The sequence below is a fragment of the Drosophila tropicalis genome, unplaced genomic scaffold (assembly GCF_018151085.1).
Source record: "Drosophila tropicalis isolate 14030-0801.00 unplaced genomic scaffold, ASM1815108v1 contig_4, whole genome shotgun sequence".
Classification (NCBI taxonomy): Eukaryota; Metazoa; Arthropoda; class Insecta; order Diptera; family Drosophilidae; genus Drosophila; species Drosophila tropicalis.
Window position 1 is genome coordinate 2,378,328 of NW_027172862.1, and position 21,132 is coordinate 2,399,459.

The 21,132-nt window shown below is 38.2% G+C and overlaps 5 protein-coding genes and 1 long non-coding RNA gene across 8 annotated transcripts; 3 read left to right on the top strand and 3 right to left on the bottom strand.

The window, feature by feature from the left end:
• Positions 1-740: 740 nt before the first annotated feature.
• Positions 741-6,215, bottom strand: sesB (stress-sensitive B). Of its 2 annotated transcripts, none has more exons than XM_068285396.1 (4): positions 6,058-6,215; positions 1,752-2,052; positions 1,490-1,617; positions 741-1,417 (listed from the first exon to the last, which is right to left on the bottom strand). In XM_068285396.1, the coding sequence occupies exons 2-4, from the start codon at positions 2,046-2,048 to the stop codon at positions 943-945; spliced, it is 900 nt and encodes a 299-aa protein (XP_068141497.1). In that variant the 5' UTR covers positions 2,049-2,052; positions 6,058-6,215; the 3' UTR covers positions 741-942. The 2 variants fall into 2 exon arrangements, with proteins under 2 accessions (XP_068141497.1, XP_068141498.1); XM_068285397.1 differs by lacking the exon at positions 6,058-6,215 and adding an exon at positions 3,901-4,034.
• Positions 6,216-6,408: 193 nt separating this feature from the next.
• Positions 6,409-9,241, top strand: LOC137573129 (solute carrier family 35 member E1 homolog). The gene is given in 5 exon segments (XM_068284976.1): positions 6,409-6,976; positions 7,114-7,157; positions 7,159-7,323; positions 7,408-7,533; positions 7,904-9,241. Coding segments are annotated over 5 exon segments (1,164 nt in total). The 5' UTR covers positions 6,409-6,642; the 3' UTR covers positions 8,399-9,241.
• Positions 9,242-9,456: 215 nt separating this feature from the next.
• LOC137573130 (uncharacterized) lies at positions 9,457-11,129 on the bottom strand. 2 transcript variants are annotated; one of them, XM_068284977.1, is made up of 2 exons: positions 10,203-11,077; positions 9,457-10,142 (listed from the first exon to the last, which is right to left on the bottom strand). In XM_068284977.1, the coding sequence occupies exons 1-2, from the start codon at positions 10,901-10,903 to the stop codon at positions 9,929-9,931; spliced, it is 915 nt and encodes a 304-aa protein (XP_068141078.1). In that variant the 5' UTR covers positions 10,904-11,077; the 3' UTR covers positions 9,457-9,928. The 2 variants fall into 2 exon arrangements, with proteins under 2 accessions (XP_068141078.1, XP_068141079.1); XM_068284978.1 differs by having other exon boundaries at positions 9,993-10,132; positions 10,203-11,129.
• Positions 11,130-11,310: 181 nt separating this feature from the next.
• Positions 11,311-14,860, top strand: Lrpprc2 (Leucine-rich pentatricopeptide repeat containing 2). The gene is made up of 2 exons (XM_068284975.1): positions 11,311-13,753; positions 13,825-14,860. Exons 1-2 carry the CDS (start codon positions 11,449-11,451, stop codon positions 14,727-14,729), a joined length of 3,210 nt encoding a protein of 1,069 aa, XP_068141076.1. The 5' UTR covers positions 11,311-11,448; the 3' UTR covers positions 14,730-14,860.
• Positions 14,861-15,017: 157 nt separating this feature from the next.
• On the top strand, positions 15,018-16,232 carry LOC137573367 (uncharacterized). The gene is made up of 3 exons (XR_011031854.1): positions 15,018-15,347; positions 15,418-15,790; positions 15,848-16,232. It is a non-coding gene; the product is annotated as an uncharacterized lncRNA (long non-coding RNA).
• A 525-nt stretch (positions 16,233-16,757) lies between these two features.
• Gr2a (Gustatory receptor 2a) lies at positions 16,758-18,584 on the bottom strand. The gene is made up of 4 exons (XM_068285341.1): positions 17,583-18,584; positions 17,073-17,141; positions 16,927-17,016; positions 16,758-16,853 (listed from the first exon to the last, which is right to left on the bottom strand). Exons 1-4 carry the CDS (start codon positions 18,582-18,584, stop codon positions 16,758-16,760), a joined length of 1,257 nt encoding a protein of 418 aa, XP_068141442.1.
• Between the last annotated feature and the right edge of the window lie 2,548 nt (positions 18,585-21,132).

Consider the following 21,132-nt stretch of genomic DNA (forward strand, 5'->3'; position numbering starts at 1 on the left):
CCGATTTAACATTTCACTTAAATGTTTTTGGTTTTGTCAAGCCTTTCAGTTAACTCAATCGATTGAATAATTCCAAGATCATGGATCACGTGTAGCATGACTGATTGAGAACCGCACCCAAAGTCAACGCATCATGTGTTTCTCCTCCATCTTTCGATCAAGACAAAGGCTTACTTCATTTACGAATGGAAAGAAAAACACATCGTTTCTACTATTTTTATCAATTTTTATATTTTTAAAAACCAACGAAAGTTGAGTTTCTAGTTTGTTGTTGTTTCTGTTGTTGTATTTTGTTGTTGGAGGTGTTGTTCTGTTTTAACATAGAGGAATCTGAAGCTGTTGTTTGGATTCATCGCAAATTTTTTTTTTTTTTTTTTTTTCGTATCGTGTCCTTCTCCCTCCTCCCGCCGTCTCGTATGTTGGAGATTCGAGGGCGGAAAGGGAAGCCCGCCAATGGGCTGAATAGAGAGAGAAGAGCGAGCTTGAGCTTGAAGGAATCCCAGCAACATGATAATAATGATTATCCTAATTCGAACTTAACAGATGAAGAATACTATTAAATATCGTCAATAGACCCCCACGAACACATGGGTTCTTTCGTTTCTCTATGTTGCTGGTGGCTCCAAGCTTTCGCTGCTACTGCTAACGCTGTATATACATATATATATATATATAGATATTTACATATATATATATATATATATATAGCTAAAACCATCGATAGTGCAAATTCAATTAAATTATGTTTATATTCCCAGTTATTATTTATAATATAATTTCATAATTATATATTTTGTGGCGTTATTCTGGCCAAATAGTTGTTGTTGTTCTTTTCTTTCATTGTTTTATCTAATATAATTAGCTGGTAGTGTTTTGTTGTTGTTGTTATATTTGTATTGTTGTTGGTTGGTTGGTTGTTTTTGAATAATTTAATAATTTAATTTACAAGAACTTCTTGATCTCATCGTACAACACAAGCACGAAAGCACCGCCAGTGCCTCTGAGAACGTTGGAGAAGGCGCCCTTGAAGAAAGCACCTGTGCCCTCCTGCTTGGCAATGGTGGCCCAGCAGTGCAGTGTGTTCTTGTAGATGATTTCGGTGGACTTGCGGCCAGACTGCATCATCATGCGACGACGGACAGTATCGAATGGATAGGACACAATACCAGCAACAGTTGTAACAACCTGAGCGATAGCCCAGCTGATGTAAATGGGTGTGTTCTTGGGATCGGGCAACATGCCGCGGGCAGTATCGTAGAAGCCGAAGTAGGCAGCACGGTAGATAATGATACCCTGGACAGACACTCCGAAACCACGGTACAGTCCACCAATGCCGTCACTCTTGAAGATCTTGCTCAAGCAGTTACCCAAACCAGTGAATTCACGCTGGCCACCCTTGCCGGTATCAGCAGCCAAGCTAAAAATATAAATTAAAACAGAAATTAGTATTTTCGATCATTAGATTTTTGTTTTCTTTCCACAAACTTACCGAGTACGGGCAAAGTCCAATGGGTAGACAAAGCACAAAGAGGTAGCACCGGCAGCACCACCAGAGGCCAAGTTGCCCATGAAGTAACGCCAGAACTGGGTGTTCTTGTCAACACCACCCAAGAAGACCTAATACCCAAGAGAAGAACACAAACATCATCAGCAGGTTGTCGCAATCATCAATTAGGGGGATGGGGACATCTTCTTGATTCTCTCATTCAATCGTAGGGAGGGAGGACAGTCTCATCCAACTTTCAACTCACCTGCTTGTACTTGTCCTTGAAGGCAAAGTTCAAAGCCTGGGTTGGGAAATATCTGATAACATTGGCCAAGTTACCGCGCCAGTATGAGCCAAAGCCCTGCTCCTTTGGAATGCGGATAAAGCAATCAACCATACCCTTGTACTGCTTGTCGGGGCTGATTTGTTTCGAGATGTGCTGAACCTGCAGAAGCAGCTTCACACGCTCAATGGGGGCGACGGCAGTCTTTGAGACAGCTGCGGAGATACCACCGGCAGCGAAATCCTTGACGAATCCAACAGCATCGAAATCCTTGCCCATTTTGCTATTAATGATTATTTTACAATTGGATAGATTTTGTTCGATCATTCATAATCATAGTCGGGTTTTTTGATTTGGTCGATTACATCATGCCATATAGATATTTAGATATTATATTATGATTCGCCGGTGATTGATTGATTAATAAAGTAAACCATTGTGTCCCCATGCGTGTGGATTGGTTGCATAATGATATTTAACGATATACGATATGATTTACGATATATCTTGAATTTGAGCGTTGATGATTTTGTTGATGATAATTATGTTTTGCTTTTGTTATATTATCAATATGTATGCAGATGACGATGTGATTCACGTATCCAATTTTGATTTATTTCCATTTTTTTTCTTTCAAACACTTCACACACACAAGATCTTACACACCCACAACTGGAGACCAAAAGTCATGCAGAATGAGTGGACCCAAAGGAGTCATCATCGCCATCACCACCACACCAACACCACCACAATGAATAAAACACAATTACAAAACAAAATTTAAAAAGTGCCGATAAACGAGTGTGAAATGAATTCTACCAACTAAAACACATGCAATGTAAGTTAAGCTTAAAACTAAATAATTATAATAAATGTTAACAGTGCAATGTTAATTGTTAATGTGGATGTTTAGGCAAATTGTTAAATTATAAATTTTCGTAAATATAATTCACACACTGAGAGAAAACAATTCAAAATAGATTTTAAACCGAAATTCGAAGATTTTTCCTCTCTGTCCCTCTCTCTCACTCTCTTCGCTAAGTTGAAAGAACTTTAATTGGAGCCGCTTTAACGGATCTGTCTATCCCTCTCTCTCATTCTTTCTGTGTCATTTCTCTTAACCGGCAAAATGTATAACTGGTTTTTTGCTGACAAAAGCGAAAAAAGACATTTTCAATTGCCACGTAACTCATTGTATATGTAAATGAAATGAAATAAAACCAACTGAAACTAGTTAACTCTCTCCCTCTCTGTCTCTTTTCAATTTGCATAAATAACAATCAATTCGTAAAGCTTGTTACATTTATAGGGATAGTTTAGATATGTGGCACAATAAAATATTTAAAAAAATTTAGCAAAACTTTGATTGCATAATGATGACAATAAAAAACATTTTTTTCACGTCATTAGAAAGAGCAAACAATACTGGGAGAAAAGAACAAAGGCGCTGCTCTGGTTGCCTGCCTGCTGTCTCTGACATTGGCATTGTTGTTTATTTTCTACTCTCATTTCGGTTTTTTCTTGTTAAATTTAGAATTTGAAGCTTTTTGCTGTTGGTTCGATTCATATTATTTAATTAGCAGGAGGCCATTTTCAACCATCTAGGCCGCATTTTCATTAACCAAACTAACATATATTTTTCAAATGAGAGAGAGAAAAAAAAGAAAGAACAAACTGTTTTATGTAACACTCGCTCTTGCTCGCTGGCTCTTTGTTATCTAATTCCAAAAGAGAGAGAACGGACACCGACAAAGAGAGACTAAGAGCAGGCGAGGTTTTCTTCGTTTTACTAAGAGCACGCGCACACCCGTGATGTAATAGGTTGAGGAAGAATTCGAATTAAAGTTAAAAGCTGGCTTGTGATGAATTCATTTGGTTTACATTGATTTAATTTGTTTAATTTTAATTCATTTAATTTGAATCTGTATATTAAATCGCGATTGCGTAATTCTCTCAATGTGCGATTTATCTAAAACACAATTCGGTAATTTGGTTTATGTAACAACAGTTATAGTAAGCGAAAATTTGTAAGACACTCGTTGAATTGTTATTCATCAATTGAATTTATGCATTGAGTCAATGCTCTTTAGGTGTTTCTTTGATCTTATTTATTTATTTATCAAATACGTACAAAATTTGTTTTCTGTTTTATATCACAGCACACAAGAAAAAAAAGAATTAAATTGATTTATCCTTATTCCTGGCGAAAGGTCTGTACCGGACGGCAACTAAATTGCTTGTGAACCGTTAGCTCAATTCTAACGGGCCAGCTAGCCTGCAAACCGTTAACGCCAACGCCAACGGCAACGCCAGCGTCAGCGCCAACGCCAACGCACGCCCCGTCAAGTTCAAGCAACAGTTGAGAGAGAGAGAGAGAGGGACAGTGAGAGAAAGCTTAAGCTCAGTTGGCAACACACCAACCAACCTCCAACAGCTTTTTTTGTTTCTTTCGTCTAGCACGTGTATACGTTCGTTGTCTTCGCCTTTCTTCGTTAGGCCTCCTTGTCTCTCTCTTTCTCACGCACTCTCTGCTCTTGTGCTCTCGTTTTCTGATAGGGTAAAACAAATTGCGATCGCATCTTTGTTCTTATCAAACAAAATTTCAATGCCAATTTTTATTACATAACCATTAACAACGACTAAGAGAGAGAAAGAGAGAGGTGTGTGACACAGACAGAAAGAGAGCGAGGAAAATGTTGAGGAAATTTCATTGTGACCCAAAACCCGAAGCAATACGAAAAGAAAATGCAACATTTTTTTGGCCAATTGTTTTTCATTTACCCCTTTCGAGGTTTAAAATGAAAACAAAAGAAAAAAATAGAAAAAAAAATCCAAAGAATATATTGTTTGCTCTTCTTTTTGGTGGGCATGTGACTTTAATTCTCTCTCTCTTTACCACTTACTAACTGTCGCAGCACTGTTAATACTCTTCCTTGTATGATTAGATTAAACTAATTACGGTTATTTTAAGTTTTGACGACTGTCTGGTTAGGAAATTTCAAGGTCTCTTTGATGATATCGAAAGCGTAGAAAACTTACATAAAAAATTAAAAGGCATTTCGCTTTTTCTTTACTTTTTTGTTTTTGGCTTCTTGCCCAGAGACGAAGTTGTTGGTAGCTAAATTTAGACGCCCTCCATACACAAAACAGAAAAGGCCAAGATCAGCCGAAATTAAGAAAAAAAAATAACAATTGAGGGGAATTGGAGATTTCAAGACTAAACAAAATGAAGATATTGAGCTGAAGTTGCAAAAAATTTTCCATTTCTGTGAGTTTATTTTTCTTGCTATGATATGCGATATTGTTTTCACTTGGCAACTAAAGGGGAATTGTTAATCAACAACAAAATGGCGCTAAAAAGGCCATACAAAAGGGCAAAATAAATACAAATGGTCTATACTATGTATATGAACAAATCACATGAACATAACACACAAGGCTTGACGTCACAAGCGGCTACGGCTGCCACAACGGGTTTTCGTATGGCAGCAAGAAAACGGGTCAAAAAGAGAGAAAGAGAATTGAAAAAGTACTCTTAAAATATTTATGAAAGAGAGGGAAATAAATGGCATTACCGTCATCGCAATTTTCCAAATTAATGTCGCGAAAATAGTTTAATAAACATTAATGAACAAAGTATATATGTGTTTTACATTTCGTTTTGATAAGCCAGGGCTGTCAACTTCAAGAAATTGCATAAGCCAGTAGAGATGAGAAAGCACATGACAACATGTTCGTTCATCACTAACGAGTTGGCAGTTCCAGCGTGGTCGCGAATTTTTATGCCATTTTGCGGCATAAGAAAATTATAGCATTTTTTAATATTCCAGCGTGGCGCATTTTTACAAATTTCTTGCTGACCTTTCAATTCACGTTGCTTTTAATTTAATTCTTTCTTTCTTTTTAGGTTTTCACCATTCTCATGAACAATTACAATTGAGCAATTATTATATTTTCCATTCATCTTTTAGTTATATAATTTTCCACTGTTTTTTTTTTTTTTTTGTTTTTCACTTAAATATAAAAGTTGAACTATTGTACTTTAATTAATTATAAACCAACACCAAAACACAAAAATTAGAAAGATGCATATACATATATGTGAGAAAAATTTAGCACATTACATAACTAAAAAAAAATTAAGTAGCGCAAGGTGAATGTAAAAAGGAAAAAAAAAATCAATTCAATGGCAAATGCGGGCACTGTTCATTCAAGGTTTCCCTTTTTTTCTTAGCAATTATACAGCATTCACAAATGTATTTAGGAACAAAAAAAATGTGCACAATACCTTTTTAGTTGTTAAACTTCTTACAAAAGTCACAGAATAAAAACTTCTTTTGCAGAATTTGAAATTTCCCACTTGGCGTTGCCGCGTGCTCACTTGACAAATGAAATTCGTGAAGTGACAAAAACTAGAGCTGGGAAATCCGATAATATCGATGGAAAAAGACCTAACAATCGATACTATCGATTTTTTTTCTATCGAGTGAGGAGACTATCGATTGACACTGGCCGAATTCGCTCTGCCATACCGAATTCGCCCAGCCACATTAAGTTTTTTCGCCCGATAAATCGATGAATTCGCTCGGTCAATTTGCTCTTTTATCGACATCTCGAATTCGATTGTCGCCGATATTTTGGGCCACCGGCACTTGGTCACACTGCGCGTACACGTAGAAAACAAACAGGGGGAAACGGGCAACGTCGCGACGTTTTGTTGTTTTAAAAAAACGAAGAAACACAAACAGGGCAAAACAACCTGAACGCAATGCAATAAAACATAAAGGTCATCTACAACGCAAGCGTGTCATCCCGCTGACAACTGCCAAACAGCATAAAAAGGGCCAGATCAACAAGGACAAGGAGCGCAACTATGCTGGGAAGCGGCAAACGAACTGGCTCTCGGCATGTTGCTGTCGTCTTGCTAATGTGCCTTTTTTGGTACGTGATCTCGTCCAGCAACAATGTAATTGGAAAAATGGTGCTGAACGAATTCCCCTTCCCCATGACCGTCACCCTGGTGCAGTTAACCAGCATCACCCTATATAGCGGGCCATTTTTCAATTTGTGGCGCATACGTAAATATCAGGATATACCAAGAGACTATTATCTGCGCCTGATCATACCATTGGCCATTGGCAAGTTGCTGGCATCTGTAACATCGCATATATCATTGTGGAAGGTTCCCGTGTCATATGCTCATACAGGCAAGTGTCTCAAAATCGACGCACTTGTGTCAACAAAAAGTCACTCCGTGTCTTCCTACACGTCAGCAAGCCCAAAAATTGTTAACAATTGTTAATTTATTTCTTGTTGTTTCTCTCTCTCTCTATCTCTATTACAGTTAAGGCCACAATGCCACTATTCACGGTTATATTGACCCGTGTATTTTTTTGGCGAACGACAGCCAACACTTGTGTACCTGAGTTTGCTGCCCATCATAACGGGAGTTGGCATTGCTACAGTAACGGAAATCTCATTCGATATGATGGGCCTGATCAGTGCCCTTATCTCCACCATGGGCTTCTCCATGCAGAATATTTTCTCTAAGAAGGTTTGTCTTTTTCCACCCGTTTCTTTCTTTCTGAATCTGCACTTTTATCATTATCTTTATCTAATTTTGTCTTATCATTTCTAGGTTCTCAAGGACACAAATATCCATCATTTACGTTTGCTCCATTTGCTTGGAAGATTATCACTCATCATATTCTTGCCCATTTGGCTATATATGGATAGCTTAGCTGTCTTTCGCCATACGGCTATAGTGAGTATACAAATCATTAGACTAGTATGCTTCAATCGCTATCGAATTGGTATTAGTTGGGTTATTTGTTGTTGTAGTCGCCAAAGCGGAATACAGTTTGACTTAAATTAAAAGTTATCTTCGTTTCGTAATGAAGAAGGTATATCAAAACTTATCGCTTAAGCTGACACACAAACTAATTGGCAGTGGAAAGATATATTCTATAATATTCAATTGGTTATACTCTCTGTTATTAACTATTAGGAGATTCTTTGAATTTTTAAGAACATTTCGATATCAATGTTTTGAATATTAATTAGCTAAGTGTTTAGTGTGTTGATTGCATCTAGGAAACATACTGATAAGATCTCAATTTTCATTTGGCTTGCAGAAAAATCTTGACTATCGTGTGATTGCCCTGCTGTTCACCGATGGTGTACTAAACTGGTTACAAAATATAATTGCCTTCAGTGTCTTATCGTTGGTGACACCGCTCACCTATGCGGTAGCCAGTGCATCGAAGCGCATCTTTGTGATAGCCGTCTCGTTGCTAATATTGGGCAATCCCGTAACCTGGGTAAATTGTGTTGGTATGACGTTAGCAATTGTCGGAGTGCTGTGCTACAATCGAGCAAAACAGATCACAAGGCAAAGGGATCCACCAACGTTGCCGTTATCAGCGAAAAGCAATAATATTAAGTATACGCCGCTACAAGAACAGCACACAAAGATGGACTCCTATTATCGCGGCGTAATGAATGGAGGAAATGGTAACACAAGCGTTACAACAACCAACAAAATGTCAAATGGAGGCACAAACAGCCTTTTGGCTAACGGTAGCAGTTTGCCAAATGGAGCAGCAGCCACAAGGCTTCTTTTTGTTTAGTTAATTTAGTTAGCGAAATGTACATGCAAGTGAGCGAAAGTGACAGTTTATATCTATGTATGTACATATATATCTGTCTCACTTAGGATTGTGTTATCAATTGATATTAAGTTTTGTAGTGTTCTTTTTACACAATTGCCTTGCTTTGTGCTCTCTATATCTCTCTTCAGTATATTTTTTGAATTCCATGGTCCTATTTGTTGCCTGCCCCTAAATTTACTTTGATTCGTTTTGTAAATTAGTTAACGTTCTTATTTCATTTCTGTACCCCTGTATTTGTAAGCAAATTGTATATATAATTTATATATATATGTGTTCTTGATTAGCATCCAAAAAGTCCATCCGTCTGCCAAATTGTATATATATGTATATATACGTGTATTTGTTTTATATAGCTTCACGCTATTTTTTTAAGTGGACGACTATATACAGCAGATAAATAAGACAAAAGAAGGCAAAAAGATGCATATTTTATTTAGTTGGCATGTAATATTTTGCAAATTAACGCAGATCGAATCAATCCCTTTTAAATATCAGGGGTATTATTATTATTACTACTATTAACCGATCATTTTTCCTTTTTGGTCTAAGTTCTGTTCAAATTGTTTGTGTCTAGAGTTTTGTGGCGTGACTTGTGTGTGTTTATTGTAAATAAGTATGATTTCAGGCATAATTTTGTTTAATATTTTAAGCCGCAGATTGTATTCAAACACACACGCACACATATACATATATATATAAATGTATGTATGTAGAAAATCAAAACACAAATTGTCCCAAATTGTCACGAAAACTATTGACCATGTGTATATACATAGAAATAAAAGCAAATGAAAATCACAACTTCAAAATACTTGTACTTACGACCCTTGTCTAACCCTAGCCTAAATGGTAATTAAGTCTGATTTCTAGAAAAGAAAATGCAATTTTCAGTTTCCGAAGTCTAGTTTTTGAAGTCATCGGTTCGCATACAAAAGAATTTTTTAATACTAAATTACTTTTAATCAACATTCTAATTCTACAATTAGATTATGCAAAAAATGCCCAACGAAACTATATCCATTTGACAGATATTGTAATGTTTTTATTTTTTGATATTATTACCCAATTTATTATTTCATATCCATGATATAAAAATGAAACCTATCCACCATTCGGTGGCAAATGCGTTTCGGATGAAATCGTGTTTTTCGGAATTTTGCCGAATAAATTATAAAAAATTCACAATTTATGCATATTTTTAAAAATATTTGTAAGAAACAACAAAGTTAGTTATTTAATCTCATAAAGTTTGTAGATCTAGCCTTAATTTTTTTGTTTTTTGAAATGGAATTTGATGGAGACAATGTTTTTTTTTCCAAATCTATTACCGTGTCCACCGAGGGATAAAATAATATTTAATAAATTGTATGCAGCACAGGAATTTGCAGATTTACTCGACCTGATTGAAATCCATTTATATATTTTTACCTCACAAGAACTTCTTAAAACAAACCAAATCCAAAAGGCAAAACATGTTATTAATCATTGTTAACTATTGTTAGCCGGTTCGAGTTTGATCCATTCATTCATAATTAACTGCCTATAGCCAATACGCCGGAGCAATGCCTCAGACCGAAAATTATTCGATACAATCCATGCGGTTACGGTTACCTTCTCAGATTTGGCTATTAATCTGGTCATAGCTGCTGCCAGTAGACCACCCAGACCACGTCTCTCCGCCTTTGGTAATACCTGTAGCATGCTAAATATATGTACATCCAAGTGAGATAAAGTTTAATTTGAAATGGATGACCAGACCTACCCCAGGCCAGAGAAATCGTTTTGAAAGATCCAGGCGATAAGTTCACCGGTATCACTGCGACAGGCGCCTAGTGTGCGATTGAATTTAATTAGAGCCTTTAGATAGTCGAGAGATCCTTCACCCTTATTGGGCCAGATGCTATGCACTGCTTGGGCATCCTCATCGACTAGGGGCCGCAACTCAAAGTCGGTTAAGAGCTCAGGCACCTGGACTGCCTCAGCTTGCTGGTGGTCCAATACCATTCCATAGCACTTCCGGGGATGTAATACCGGAGCACCACGTTGCAATGCCAGGGATTTGATACGATCACAATAGTCCGGATGCACGTTCGTTAGCAAGGCCCCCTGACGCCATTCGATACGTTGCGTCTGCTCCAGACATTCGAAGAGCTCGATCTCATTTGATTGCCAAGTGAAGAAGGAAACACTTTGAACTACATCGCGATGCAAACTGACATAGGTGCCGTATTGACGAAAATCCCCGTTGCGATGTGTGTAAAATGTTTTCCTTAATGATATAAACGCGGGATCGGTTGCAGATATACCCGCCTTTTCTAGCTGTCTATCCCACTTCCGTTGATTGTAAAAGAGAAGATAATGAAAATTGACTGGACCGTATTTTGATAGATAAAGCTGAAGCAGCTCGTCCACTTCGCTGTCGTTTAATGGCCGCAAAATATCCTTATCTTGCTTATCGGCCATTTTCCTAATCTCGATCACAAACTACTGGATTTTTAGGTCTGTTTCTCTGGGCAGTGCGCCTTTTAATAATTGTGAGTTTACATTGAGTCGCATTTGGAAGAATTACATACATATGTATATGTATAAACGTTTATACATATGTATTGCTAGTTTAATGCTAATTTACTAGATTAGATTTCTCTGCCACGGAGACAGGGGCGTGTTGCTAGAGCAATCGAAAAACTGTACTTTGAATGTGTGTTGGGTTAATCCCCAGATTAACCCCCAACAAACTCCGGATCTAGCTACTAATCCTTACACATTCGTTGGTTCGTTACTTTTCGAATTTTAAAATAAATAAATATTTATTTAATATGAATAACGTATCGATAGGTTTTTTTTTTTGTGTTCGAGCTATCGATAGTGCTGCACGTTCTTTACCCTCGCTAATCAGCTGTTCTTTTGCCGGCTCGTGTTGCATTGTTGTTGTGATTGTTCTTATTTTGTTGCAACTGGAACCAGACCCCCTATTCCACTTGGTTTCATCATCAATTCCATAGGATCCGATGCAGCGGGCGCGACTATTACAAGCTTTATGTACACATTGGTCAGGCCGGATTCTTCGCACTGCGGCTGCGACATGGCCTGTTCCAAGTTCTCGTTGGCGTTATGCAATTAAGTCAAGTCCGTTGCCTCAACAACTGCAGCTTAGTAGCTCGGCGAGATCTGTCCTGGCTAGCACAAGGGAAAAGAGAACGCGTCCCACCACCAACAACAATTTTTCGGCGACACCGATTAGTCTTGAGGAGCAATGGACCAAACTGGAGGCCTACTATCAACAGCACAGTTTACTGCATTATGATCAGTGCTTACGATTGTTGGAACAATTGGAGTCCACCAACTCACAGCAGTCAACACTTAATGCAGGCCAGTTGCATTTCCTGCTAGGCGCCTGTGTGCCTGAACTAATGCCCGCCCAGAGTGCCCAAGAGCGAATGGAGCTCTATGGGCGCATTTGGAAGCAATTAGTAAAAGTGTCCCAGCCGACGCTCAGCCATTACCACACCCAGTTGCAAGTTAGACAGCAGAACCAACTTAAACTGGCAGATCATCGATCTCTGCTCGCCGAAATTGCTGTGTTCAATGGACCGGCGGATGCCGCCCTCTATACCGCCCTACTGGATGTGGCTTGTGCTTGTGGAAACATGCGGCAGGCCACGGAACTACTCACCGAAATGAGGGAAAAAAACTTCCCCTTGACTGAGAAAAACTTCCATGCCCTTCTCTTGGGTAATGCCAGACAAGGGAATCTAGATGGAGCAGAATCCGTAGTGGCCAGCATGCGAGCTGCCGGCATAGCAACAGATAATCCAATCACGCAGTCCATTCGGTTTGTGGGCTATGCCGAGAATGGTGAAATAGCCAAGTCCAAGGAACTTCTCAGACAAAATACAAATTTTACTGCTCCACAAATAGTCCAGATGCTGCGAGGCGCTTTGAAGGCAAAGGAAATCAAATTGGATGTTGTACAGCAGTTGATTAAATTATTGCCTCGCGATTATGTAAATGGTGTGGATATGCCCCAGGCATTGCGTAGTCTAAGCATCCAATTGATCTATCAGAATGAAATCGAAGTTGTCATGGAAATTGTTGCTTTGCTACCCACACCCAAGTTTAATGAGAATCAGAATGTCGATGGCTATGCGGCTCTCATATTGCAAGAATGTTTCCGTTCAGGAATACCATTGGAGAAGACTTTGGAGTTCGCATTGCAATTGAAACAACGAGGCCAAAATCCTAGAGCTTTACATTTGGTCACAGAGTTGGCTTTGCGTCGTCCACATCAACCGGCATGGGCCTTGCAATGCCTGAAAGCGTTAAGTGCAGAGGGAGAGGAATTGCGTCCACACTATTTCTGGCCATTGATAATCAGCCAGCATCGCACTCAGGGAGAGCAAGGGATCTTGAGTCTTCTTAAAGAGATGCAGCTAATGAAAGTGGAATGCAATGAGGAGACAGTTACCCAATATGTGTTCCCGCATCTCCATCAGACACTCCAGCAGCCAGTGGAGGGCATCCAATTGCTTAATGAAGTGGGCCTCAAACCATCTCAGGTTTTGGGTCCGCTGCTGGCCCAAGTTATTCAAAGACAAGAATTCGATGCAAGCATAAATCTGCTGCAGCTTTATCCAACCCGTATAGATTTGGTTCCAATACTCCAACCTTTGGCCACTTTGGCCGTTCATGCTCGAGCAACTAAACGGTTTCAAGTCTTTGCGAAATTGGTCCAGGCTCTGCAACAGCATTCTACTGAACGGAGTGGGGACTTTGTGGGACAACTTCTTCTGCAAATGTGCTCACCCCAGTCGCGTTTGCGTCAGGATATCGATTCGCTTCAGCGATTTTTACATGAAATGCAGCGGCTAGAGCTACAAATATCGCCGTCAGCAGCCGAATCTTTGATGGCCATCGCCCGGCAGTGCTCTAAGAAGAATCCTCAATCATTGGAAAGCCTTGGCAAAACATTAAACAAAATGAAAAATAGTCAATTGTCGTTGCCAGCAGATTCATCAACTCATCTTGGTGGTTTTATTAAACATCCCCGTGACATGACTCTCGATGAGTTGGAATGTCATTTAATTGAATTGGAGGCCAAACAGATGAATACTCGTGGAGTCTTACGTCGTCTTCTGCAGCTTTCGGTCAGAGATAATCGTCTAGAGCGAGCTCAAGAGCTGTTACTGAAATGCCAAGCACTGGGTGTCCAGACCAGTCCTGGCATGTTGGCATCCATTTTTGATTTAAACATTAAGCGGAAAGATCTCCAAAAGGCTCAAAAAAGTCTCAATCTACTGCAGACCACCTATCCTGGTAAGAATCAGCGTAAAATCAGCATAAATCTTAATATATTTTGAAGTTTATCCTATTTTTTCCCCGCGCAGGCTTTCAAATCGACGAGCATAAGTTGATTGATTACGCCGCTCTTCTGGTACATGGCCAGCAATTGGAGACCGCTAAAGAGCTCCTCCAGCAACGAGCCGAACAACATAAGATCAATGGTGGCGATTATGTACTCAAAAATGTCTGGCAATTGCTAAACAATGTAGCTCAATTGCCCCATGCGAATGAGTCGGAACCAAATCTAACATACGAGATATTCAATTTCATGCGGAAACTTGGCTATTGTCAGGCCCACAATGCTCTATTGGGTCCCGTGGTGCGCGAATGGCTAATTCGACAAAATATGGATGCGGCTGTGGCGGAATTCCAACGTTTGGCCACCCAGCACAAGCATACACCATTACAGTATGAGTTGTTGTCATTGCTCGTACGCCTGGGCAATGGTAATGCCGAGGAACTTGCTCGCTATCCAGGGCTAACGGCAGAACAGGCACAAAAACATTTGGCTGCGGTCACATCAACAGTTAGCCGAGTTCATGGCGCTTCGAATCTGAATAGTGCATTACTCTTGGCTTTGGCCGAGTCCGGTACAGAGAATCAATTGCGACGATTGGTTATCAATCCAGAGTTTCGCATAAATCACGATCTATTGGTAAAGAACTGTGAACATTTGGGCCAGGAGGGTGCAGTGCGTACTCTTCTCCGTTTGGCGCGCGGTGTTCGTGGTGTCCAACGTACAATTGACGAACAACGCATCTATGATATGCTTCTGTCACAGTTTGTGAAGTCAAACAACTATGAGGCTGCTCTGGATTTGTTCGAACGACTCGAGGCCGACGATGAGCTCAAGATTTCGCTGGAGTTTCTGCGTAATCTAGTCAAACTGCTGCGGCTCAACAATATCGAGATTCCCAGCAATATAGCGTTACGTGCTCAAATAAGATGATTACTATGTATTTAGATATTTTTTAAATTATGTTTTGTTTGAGATAAATTTAAATCAAATTTTGTCAATCATTGAAATTTGTTGCCTTCAAAATGAGGGAAATTGTAAAAATTAAAGCCAACTTTGTTATAGCTGATTAGGAGTTTAAAAGGCATGCTGAAGTTTTTTACAGTATTATTGTATACTCTTCATTTCTCTTATTACCTATAATATAAACATAATTGGTCTCACATTTATGTTTATGGTGCCAGTCCATTCGAGTTGATCCAATCGACGTCAAGACGTCTCCAGGTTTCAGGTTGCCTTTAATGCGTTTCCCACCCTTGCTTATTTTACAACACTGATCAAACGAATATATATACAATTGTATTTAAGTCTACAAATGTCAAAACGATTTCGCTATTTGAAATTGAAATTTTGTACTAGACGGAGGTCCCTTGAAGATTCATACAAATGTCTGTAACCACTGTTAAACCAGTTCAAATCAAGACCATGGAGCAACTATTTATGCGTGGACGTAGCCGTTCATTGTCTTGGCGATGTTTTTGGGGCATTTTAATGAAATCTCCATTAAGTCAACGCGTTCACTCTCAACTTGGAAAATTACCTGTACATCAGGTAAGCCAAAGCACTGCATTTACAGTTATGTTTATGGATTGATAAAGTGTTTTTGTGATTATCATTGCAGTGCTGTGAATTTTTTTTACAATTTGAGCTGTCAATTATTAAATACCGAGGAACTAGCCTGCTTGCAAGTATTGACTAGCATTCTGTTTTTACTGCCCGATGAGACCCAGCATACACAAAAGGCTAGAGCAGCCCTTCTGCGACGATCATTCCAATTGGCGCCCACCGTAGAGCCCATGATGGTGCATTATTTCACAGAGAATTTATTGAAGCATTTCCAACCGGGACACCAAATGAATTCGAGCCAGTTGTTGGGCATTGCCAGCTATATAGCAACCAAATGTGCCATAGGAAAGGCGGTGGCGGTTTGTTTGTTATGGAGCATAATTTATAATTGCGGAGAGACTGAAATACTGATCCATCAGTATCGTGAAGTAAGTCATTTAAGTATACACAAAGAAAACTGTTAAATTAATTGCTTGATGTGTTAGCTCTCCAGCCTGTCCAACATACTAAACGAAGTCTGTATATCCCGGATGAATGTTAGCAGCTTTGGCATCCTCCTTCGCTCGATAGGCACTCTTCTGCATCTTTTGCTCTGTGGACAGGGTCTAAGGGATTTTCTCACTCACCGATATCCGGCTAGCTTTTTTCGTATACTGCCACGGGATGTCCAGCAATTGATTGACTGGGTAAAGAATGCCTTGGAAGAGATTTCATTGCGTCGTCCAGGCGCTTTACAACGGGCTCGTTATGCTGCAAAAAAGTTGCTAACCTCATTGGATTATCTGGATGCCCATGGTACCCAGTGGTGTCTGGTCTGTCGTGATCCTCAAGGTCAGCCCTTTGATGATAGTATAAAGTATTGTGTTCTCTCCAATATACGTAGAAAATGAATGGAATCGAAAAATGACTCTTCAGAGTACTGAAAATAGTACTGAATGTATTTATATAAATATGTACTTAACTTTATATAATATACATATATATATATTTATATAATATGGATTCTCTCTTCGATTCCATGACATGTTTTTCATAAATACTTTAGAACTGAAGCAATGACACTCGATATCCCATTTCGGTCAAAAATAACGTATACGCAGGGTGTAACAAGGTTACAATAATAATAACTACCAGGGTTATTGATTCTATTGAACTGGCGAAGAATCAAAACCTAAGAGACATATATTCTCTGATTAATCATATTTTTTAGCCGATTTCAGACTTTTTACCACTTTATCATCATCAAAATTTGAAATATTTTAATGGGAAATAAAGTCAGTTATAAAAGAAGTATAAAAGAGAATTGGGAATTATTTATAGCACATGCCACAGTTTTAATAGTTTATTAACTATTTATGCTAAAATATAAGTCGCTTTCATAGAACTATGCACAAATTAGTCACCCTTCAATGATCGCTCGTTCTCTAAATTTGTTTCGCTCATATGAAACTGTATCAATATTATTAGATACGTGGTTGTGGCTCCTACAATCTGTGAATATATGAATGGTAATGAGTCCTAGAATATTTTCAAATAAATATCCTTAAATTCATTTTGGACTCACCGTGTAGAGTAACGTGCAGTCGACATTGAAGAAGCCGGCCGCACTAAAACGAAGTCTCTGATGCAGCAATTGTAGTGAGAATTGTGTGATCTGAACAATTAATTTATTATTATTAAGCTAAAATTGTGGAAACTGGCTGCACTTACCAAAGCATTGTGGCTTTCATTATGCAAATCAACGTTAATCTGATGAAGACTTAGGGCTAAACGTGTAGCCTAAAAAAACCAAGAAAAAATATAAAAGGATTCAACTTCGGTTATGCCAATGTTTATATGCCCTTGCAGTAATTCCCTTGCGCTCTTTCTCTAACTATGAGGTCATTCAAATCTGTACATTATGGCGGGGCAATTCCGGCCGATATTTAGTTAAAGATTTTAAAACTTATTTTTTTTTTATTATAGCTTTCTCACACTATAAATGGCCTATTTTGATTTCTCGATTGGTCCTTATACGAAATATTTTTCCAGAGGTTCTGGTTCATGGTTCGATTTCAAGAAATTAGCTGAATTTAGGAGAAAACACTGAAAGTATAGTTTGCATTGAAACTGACAGACACACAGACAGACACACAGACAGACACGACACTGACGAACTCTGCAAGAGCGTGAAAAAAAACCCAAACTTTTTAAGATACCAATACTTTTCTGAAAACTTACACAATGTGTGGTTCTTTCGCAGATCAATGCCAATATCAAAACGTTGCCCAAATGGGGGGCCGACCATACAGTGCTTGCCACAATTTGTAGGAAATCATACGGCGAGGCACCGAATTGCCGAAAATTTAGAAATATCCAATAACAGTTCGAGGTAATGGCCAAGAAGTCGTTGCCCACTTGCAGGAGCATGGACAGACCATGGGAGCGATTCAAATATGTTGCCAGTGTCCATAAGCGTTGATAGAGTTGTCGAACAGCCACCAACTTATTGAGGGACGAAGCTGACACAGCTCGCATATTCATCTCGGCCGCAATACACTGCTTGCCAATCTCTGAATCCAGTTCAAAAGGATCACTGGAGCCACTCAAACGTAACGTCTGCAGCACTTGCAGCAACAGTTCAAGTCGTTCGCGTATAATCAAAACTGCTGTGAATATTTGATAATATCTCATGCCGCATATGAGCAGGGGCAATAGATAATAGAGCCAATAGATGGGAAATTGATGGTCGGATCCCAGCATTTTGGTGACCAAAATGAAACTTTGACTTAGCATATAGCCAGCTAACATCCAGACGGCTCGGCGAACTGAGCAATCCCTAAACTGATTATTGACAACATTGATGTTGAGAACTTTGCTGAACTGATGGTCGATTTCATGCAGTTCTGTGTAGAAATTTTGTTGGGCCTGTCGCTGCCACAGGGTCTCTAATATTGCTCCGGCATGGGCCACACGTATGCCCACCAGCTGTATATAGTCAACAGTGTGCCCGATATTCGATATACTGGCTGCTGTGCCCACTTCCATAACCTTGGTCAGCTGGCTGTTATCAAAGAGGCCGTAGGCGGCAAAGCTAGTTGCCGTCACAAGAACCGTCCAACTGTAAATCTCTAGCCAGCGAAACCGTTGCAATTGACCATCATGGGAACTTAGACGCCAGTGCCACAAATTGCACACTTGATAGATCCGATGCAGTGGCCTTAATGCCTCCAATATGTCCATGTTGAAAGGTAAACTGAATTTAATGAGAAATGAAAAAATATATATTGATTGCCGATTTGAGAGAGGAAATTCGACTTTCGTATGTGGAATAGGGACTTTCAGATACCCTTCTATATATATTAATATAGTTTATATTTGTTGTAGCTGTTCTTTTTTTTCCTATTTTTTAAACACTTCTTCTTATTATTACCCGGACATTTGTTTAAACATACTAAAGGATCATACATTCAGCCTTAATCCATAATATTATAAGATATGACCACAAATTAGACCGTTATCTTCTGGAATACACAGAGAATAGTCTGGGTTATGCCACAGTAGATACTCATTTTAAGCGAATTTTCAATTATATTGCAATTGCTAAGATTGTTAAAAACAAAATCAAGTAATTATATAATCGGCATTGGGTTAGTAAAGTAATTATTACAATTAAAGTGAATTTATGTAGCTGTTGGAGTTTTCTCAGCAAGAAAAGACTTTTTTTTGGTAGTTCACTGTTTAGACACTCTGATAGTGTTATCTGCATTGAACAAAATCTATCAAAAGCTAATTGGCAATTAGCTCAATTATCATAATCTATAACTGATATAATGCATTTGAGATGCCAAATTGTTGACCAAAAAAAGGGCAAACGATGACCCGGTTCCGTTTCCGACTTACCAAGTGTTGGCCGATAACTGTTACCTGGCGGCAGCTAAGGCGACGGCAGGACACCCAGGACTTTAGCATTAATAACCACACATCAATCATTATTAATTAATTCCATTTAGTGTAAACGTCAAGGTCAACAAGCAATGCTGACTTGGCACTAAGTCAGTACATACATCTTTCGGCCATGACAAGGCCAACAAAAGGTGTGGCTGCAAACACCTTTGGGTTTTGTATAGAAGTAGTAGCAGATGGTACTTCTACCCCAACAGATGATATTGATAGAAGGATAAATAAAAACATTAAACATGTGTAGACAATTCGTATGTACTTCCTTAAAAAATCTCAGTAATTATCATTTCTCCTACTCAAGGGGAAATGTCATCGGACTCAACCTAAATATACATAAGTTTTTGGGAGTTAAAATAAATATCCAAGTGGAAAAATTTATTTAATACTAATAAATTGATGAAAATAGAGCTGCATAAAATTAAAGTTTGTTGGAATAATTCACTGTTAAGTTCAATTTTCTATGTCGCTTGAAAATATAACAAAAGGAGATATCAAAGAACGAATTCTGATGGCGCCCTAAAGTATGCACATAAAAAATGTCGAATCTGCAGTTGCAAGCTTTGCCGTTCTTTCTTTCGCTTTGTGTAGTTTGATTCCTCAACTATTTTTAGCCATTACATATCTGGATTCTAAAGCCACGTCTGCTGATAATAGAACTTGGTAGTTCCTGAAATAGCTATACAGACAATCTGCTCAGTGAGATTCATTGACCTCAAGTCGGCTAAAACCCAGTTTTAAGGACAGTTTTTAAGTTCCATTTACCTGTTTTGCTCAGAATCGATATATTAGTGATTAGCAACTCGACGGAAGTCAAACACGACAATGTTAAAACATAAATCAGGAATATTTTCACTGAATCCATCCTTACTCCAACTTTATGAATAGTCTGGCGGTGCTTGGGTTGTGAAATGGGGGAATTTTGCCCCATAAAGTATGCAATATCACAGTTTTTAACAAATTTTTAACTATTTGAATTCTGATGATTATTTATGCAAGTCACAGTTGTTTTCAAAATTTCTTTGTTTATTGTAAAAATAAAATTCTTGGACTGCTTGTTGCATAATTTTGGGGGCATGCTTCCCCAGTTTTATAGTTCTGCAGTGAAATAAAAGTCAATTGTTGTATTTAGTGTTTCACATAAATATTTTTATTATAATTTTTCAGATTTTTGGTTTCTTTTCGGAAATAGTTCTGGAGATAAGCTTGATTTGACTTGATTTTCTTTTTTTTTTTTGTTTTTCGTAAAATTGTAATACATATAGAGATATATATATATGTATATATATATTGATTTTTTGTTGTTGCATTTTTTGTATATTTTTTGTTTGCAATTGTTTAAAGATTTCTCTTTGTGCTAGCATACGTATTCCGTTTTTCGATTTTTCCCAAGCATTTTTTCTTCTCTTGGTTTTTTTTTTGTTACTTTTTTTTGTTTTACTAATGATTATATAGTGGTCAAATATATAGATATATGCAGATAAATATATATATACATACATATATGTGTGTATATACATATATATTTATCCTTTGTTTTTTCTTTTAATATGTATATTTGATTTAAATCGAAGCTGCTAATAAGTAAAAGCAAATTCATATAGCAAATTCAACAGACAATTTTTCTTGTTTGGTTTTGTTTTTGTTGTTATATCATATTTTCATATTGTTTCTCTTAGATATACATACATACGTACTGTGTTGTTGTTGTTGTTGTGTAAGTATATAAGGTATGCTCAATAATATTTAGCTTCTTTTGTTGAGTTTTTCTTTTTGTATTGGTTAAGGCAATGGGGGGAGACCACAAAAGGAAAGAAAAGAATCTAACAAT

What these genes read in the sequence shown, in the direction of transcription:
- sesB (XM_068285396.1), bottom strand. Translation starts at nt 2,048, where the DNA reads ATGGGCAAGGATTTCGATGCTGTTGGATTCGTCAAGGATTTCGCTGCC. An exon ending in TCAAGGACAAGTACAAGCAG is followed by an intron (nt 1,618 to 1,751) that starts GTGAGTTGAAAG and finishes CTTGGGTATTAG; the next exon opens with GTCTTCTTGGGTGGTGTTGA. An exon ending in TTGGACTTTGCCCGTACTCG is followed by an intron (nt 1,418 to 1,489) that starts GTAAGTTTGTGG and finishes TTATATTTTTAG; the next exon opens with CTTGGCTGCTGATACCGGCA.
- LOC137573130 (XM_068284977.1), bottom strand. Translation starts at nt 10,903, where the DNA reads ATGGCCGATAAGCAAGATAAGGATATTTTGCGGCCATTAAACGACAGC. An exon ending in AACGATTTCTCTGGCCTGGG is followed by an intron (nt 10,143 to 10,202) that starts GTAGGTCTGGTC and finishes ACATATATTTAG; the next exon opens with CATGCTACAGGTATTACCAA.
- Lrpprc2 (XM_068284975.1), top strand. Translation starts at nt 11,449, where the DNA reads ATGCAGCGGGCGCGACTATTACAAGCTTTATGTACACATTGGTCAGGC. An exon ending in ACTGCAGACCACCTATCCTG is followed by an intron (nt 13,754 to 13,824) that starts GTAAGAATCAGC and finishes TTCCCCGCGCAG; the next exon opens with GCTTTCAAATCGACGAGCAT.
- Gr2a (XM_068285341.1), bottom strand. Translation starts at nt 18,584, where the DNA reads ATGGACATATTGGAGGCATTAAGGCCACTGCATCGGATCTATCAAGTG. An exon ending in GCGAAAGAACCACACATTGT is followed by an intron (nt 17,142 to 17,582) that starts GTAAGTTTTCAG and finishes TGGTTTTTTTAG; the next exon opens with GCTACACGTTTAGCCCTAAG. An exon ending in ACTGCACGTTACTCTACACG is followed by an intron (nt 16,854 to 16,926) that starts GTGAGTCCAAAA and finishes ATATATTCACAG; the next exon opens with ATTGTAGGAGCCACAACCAC.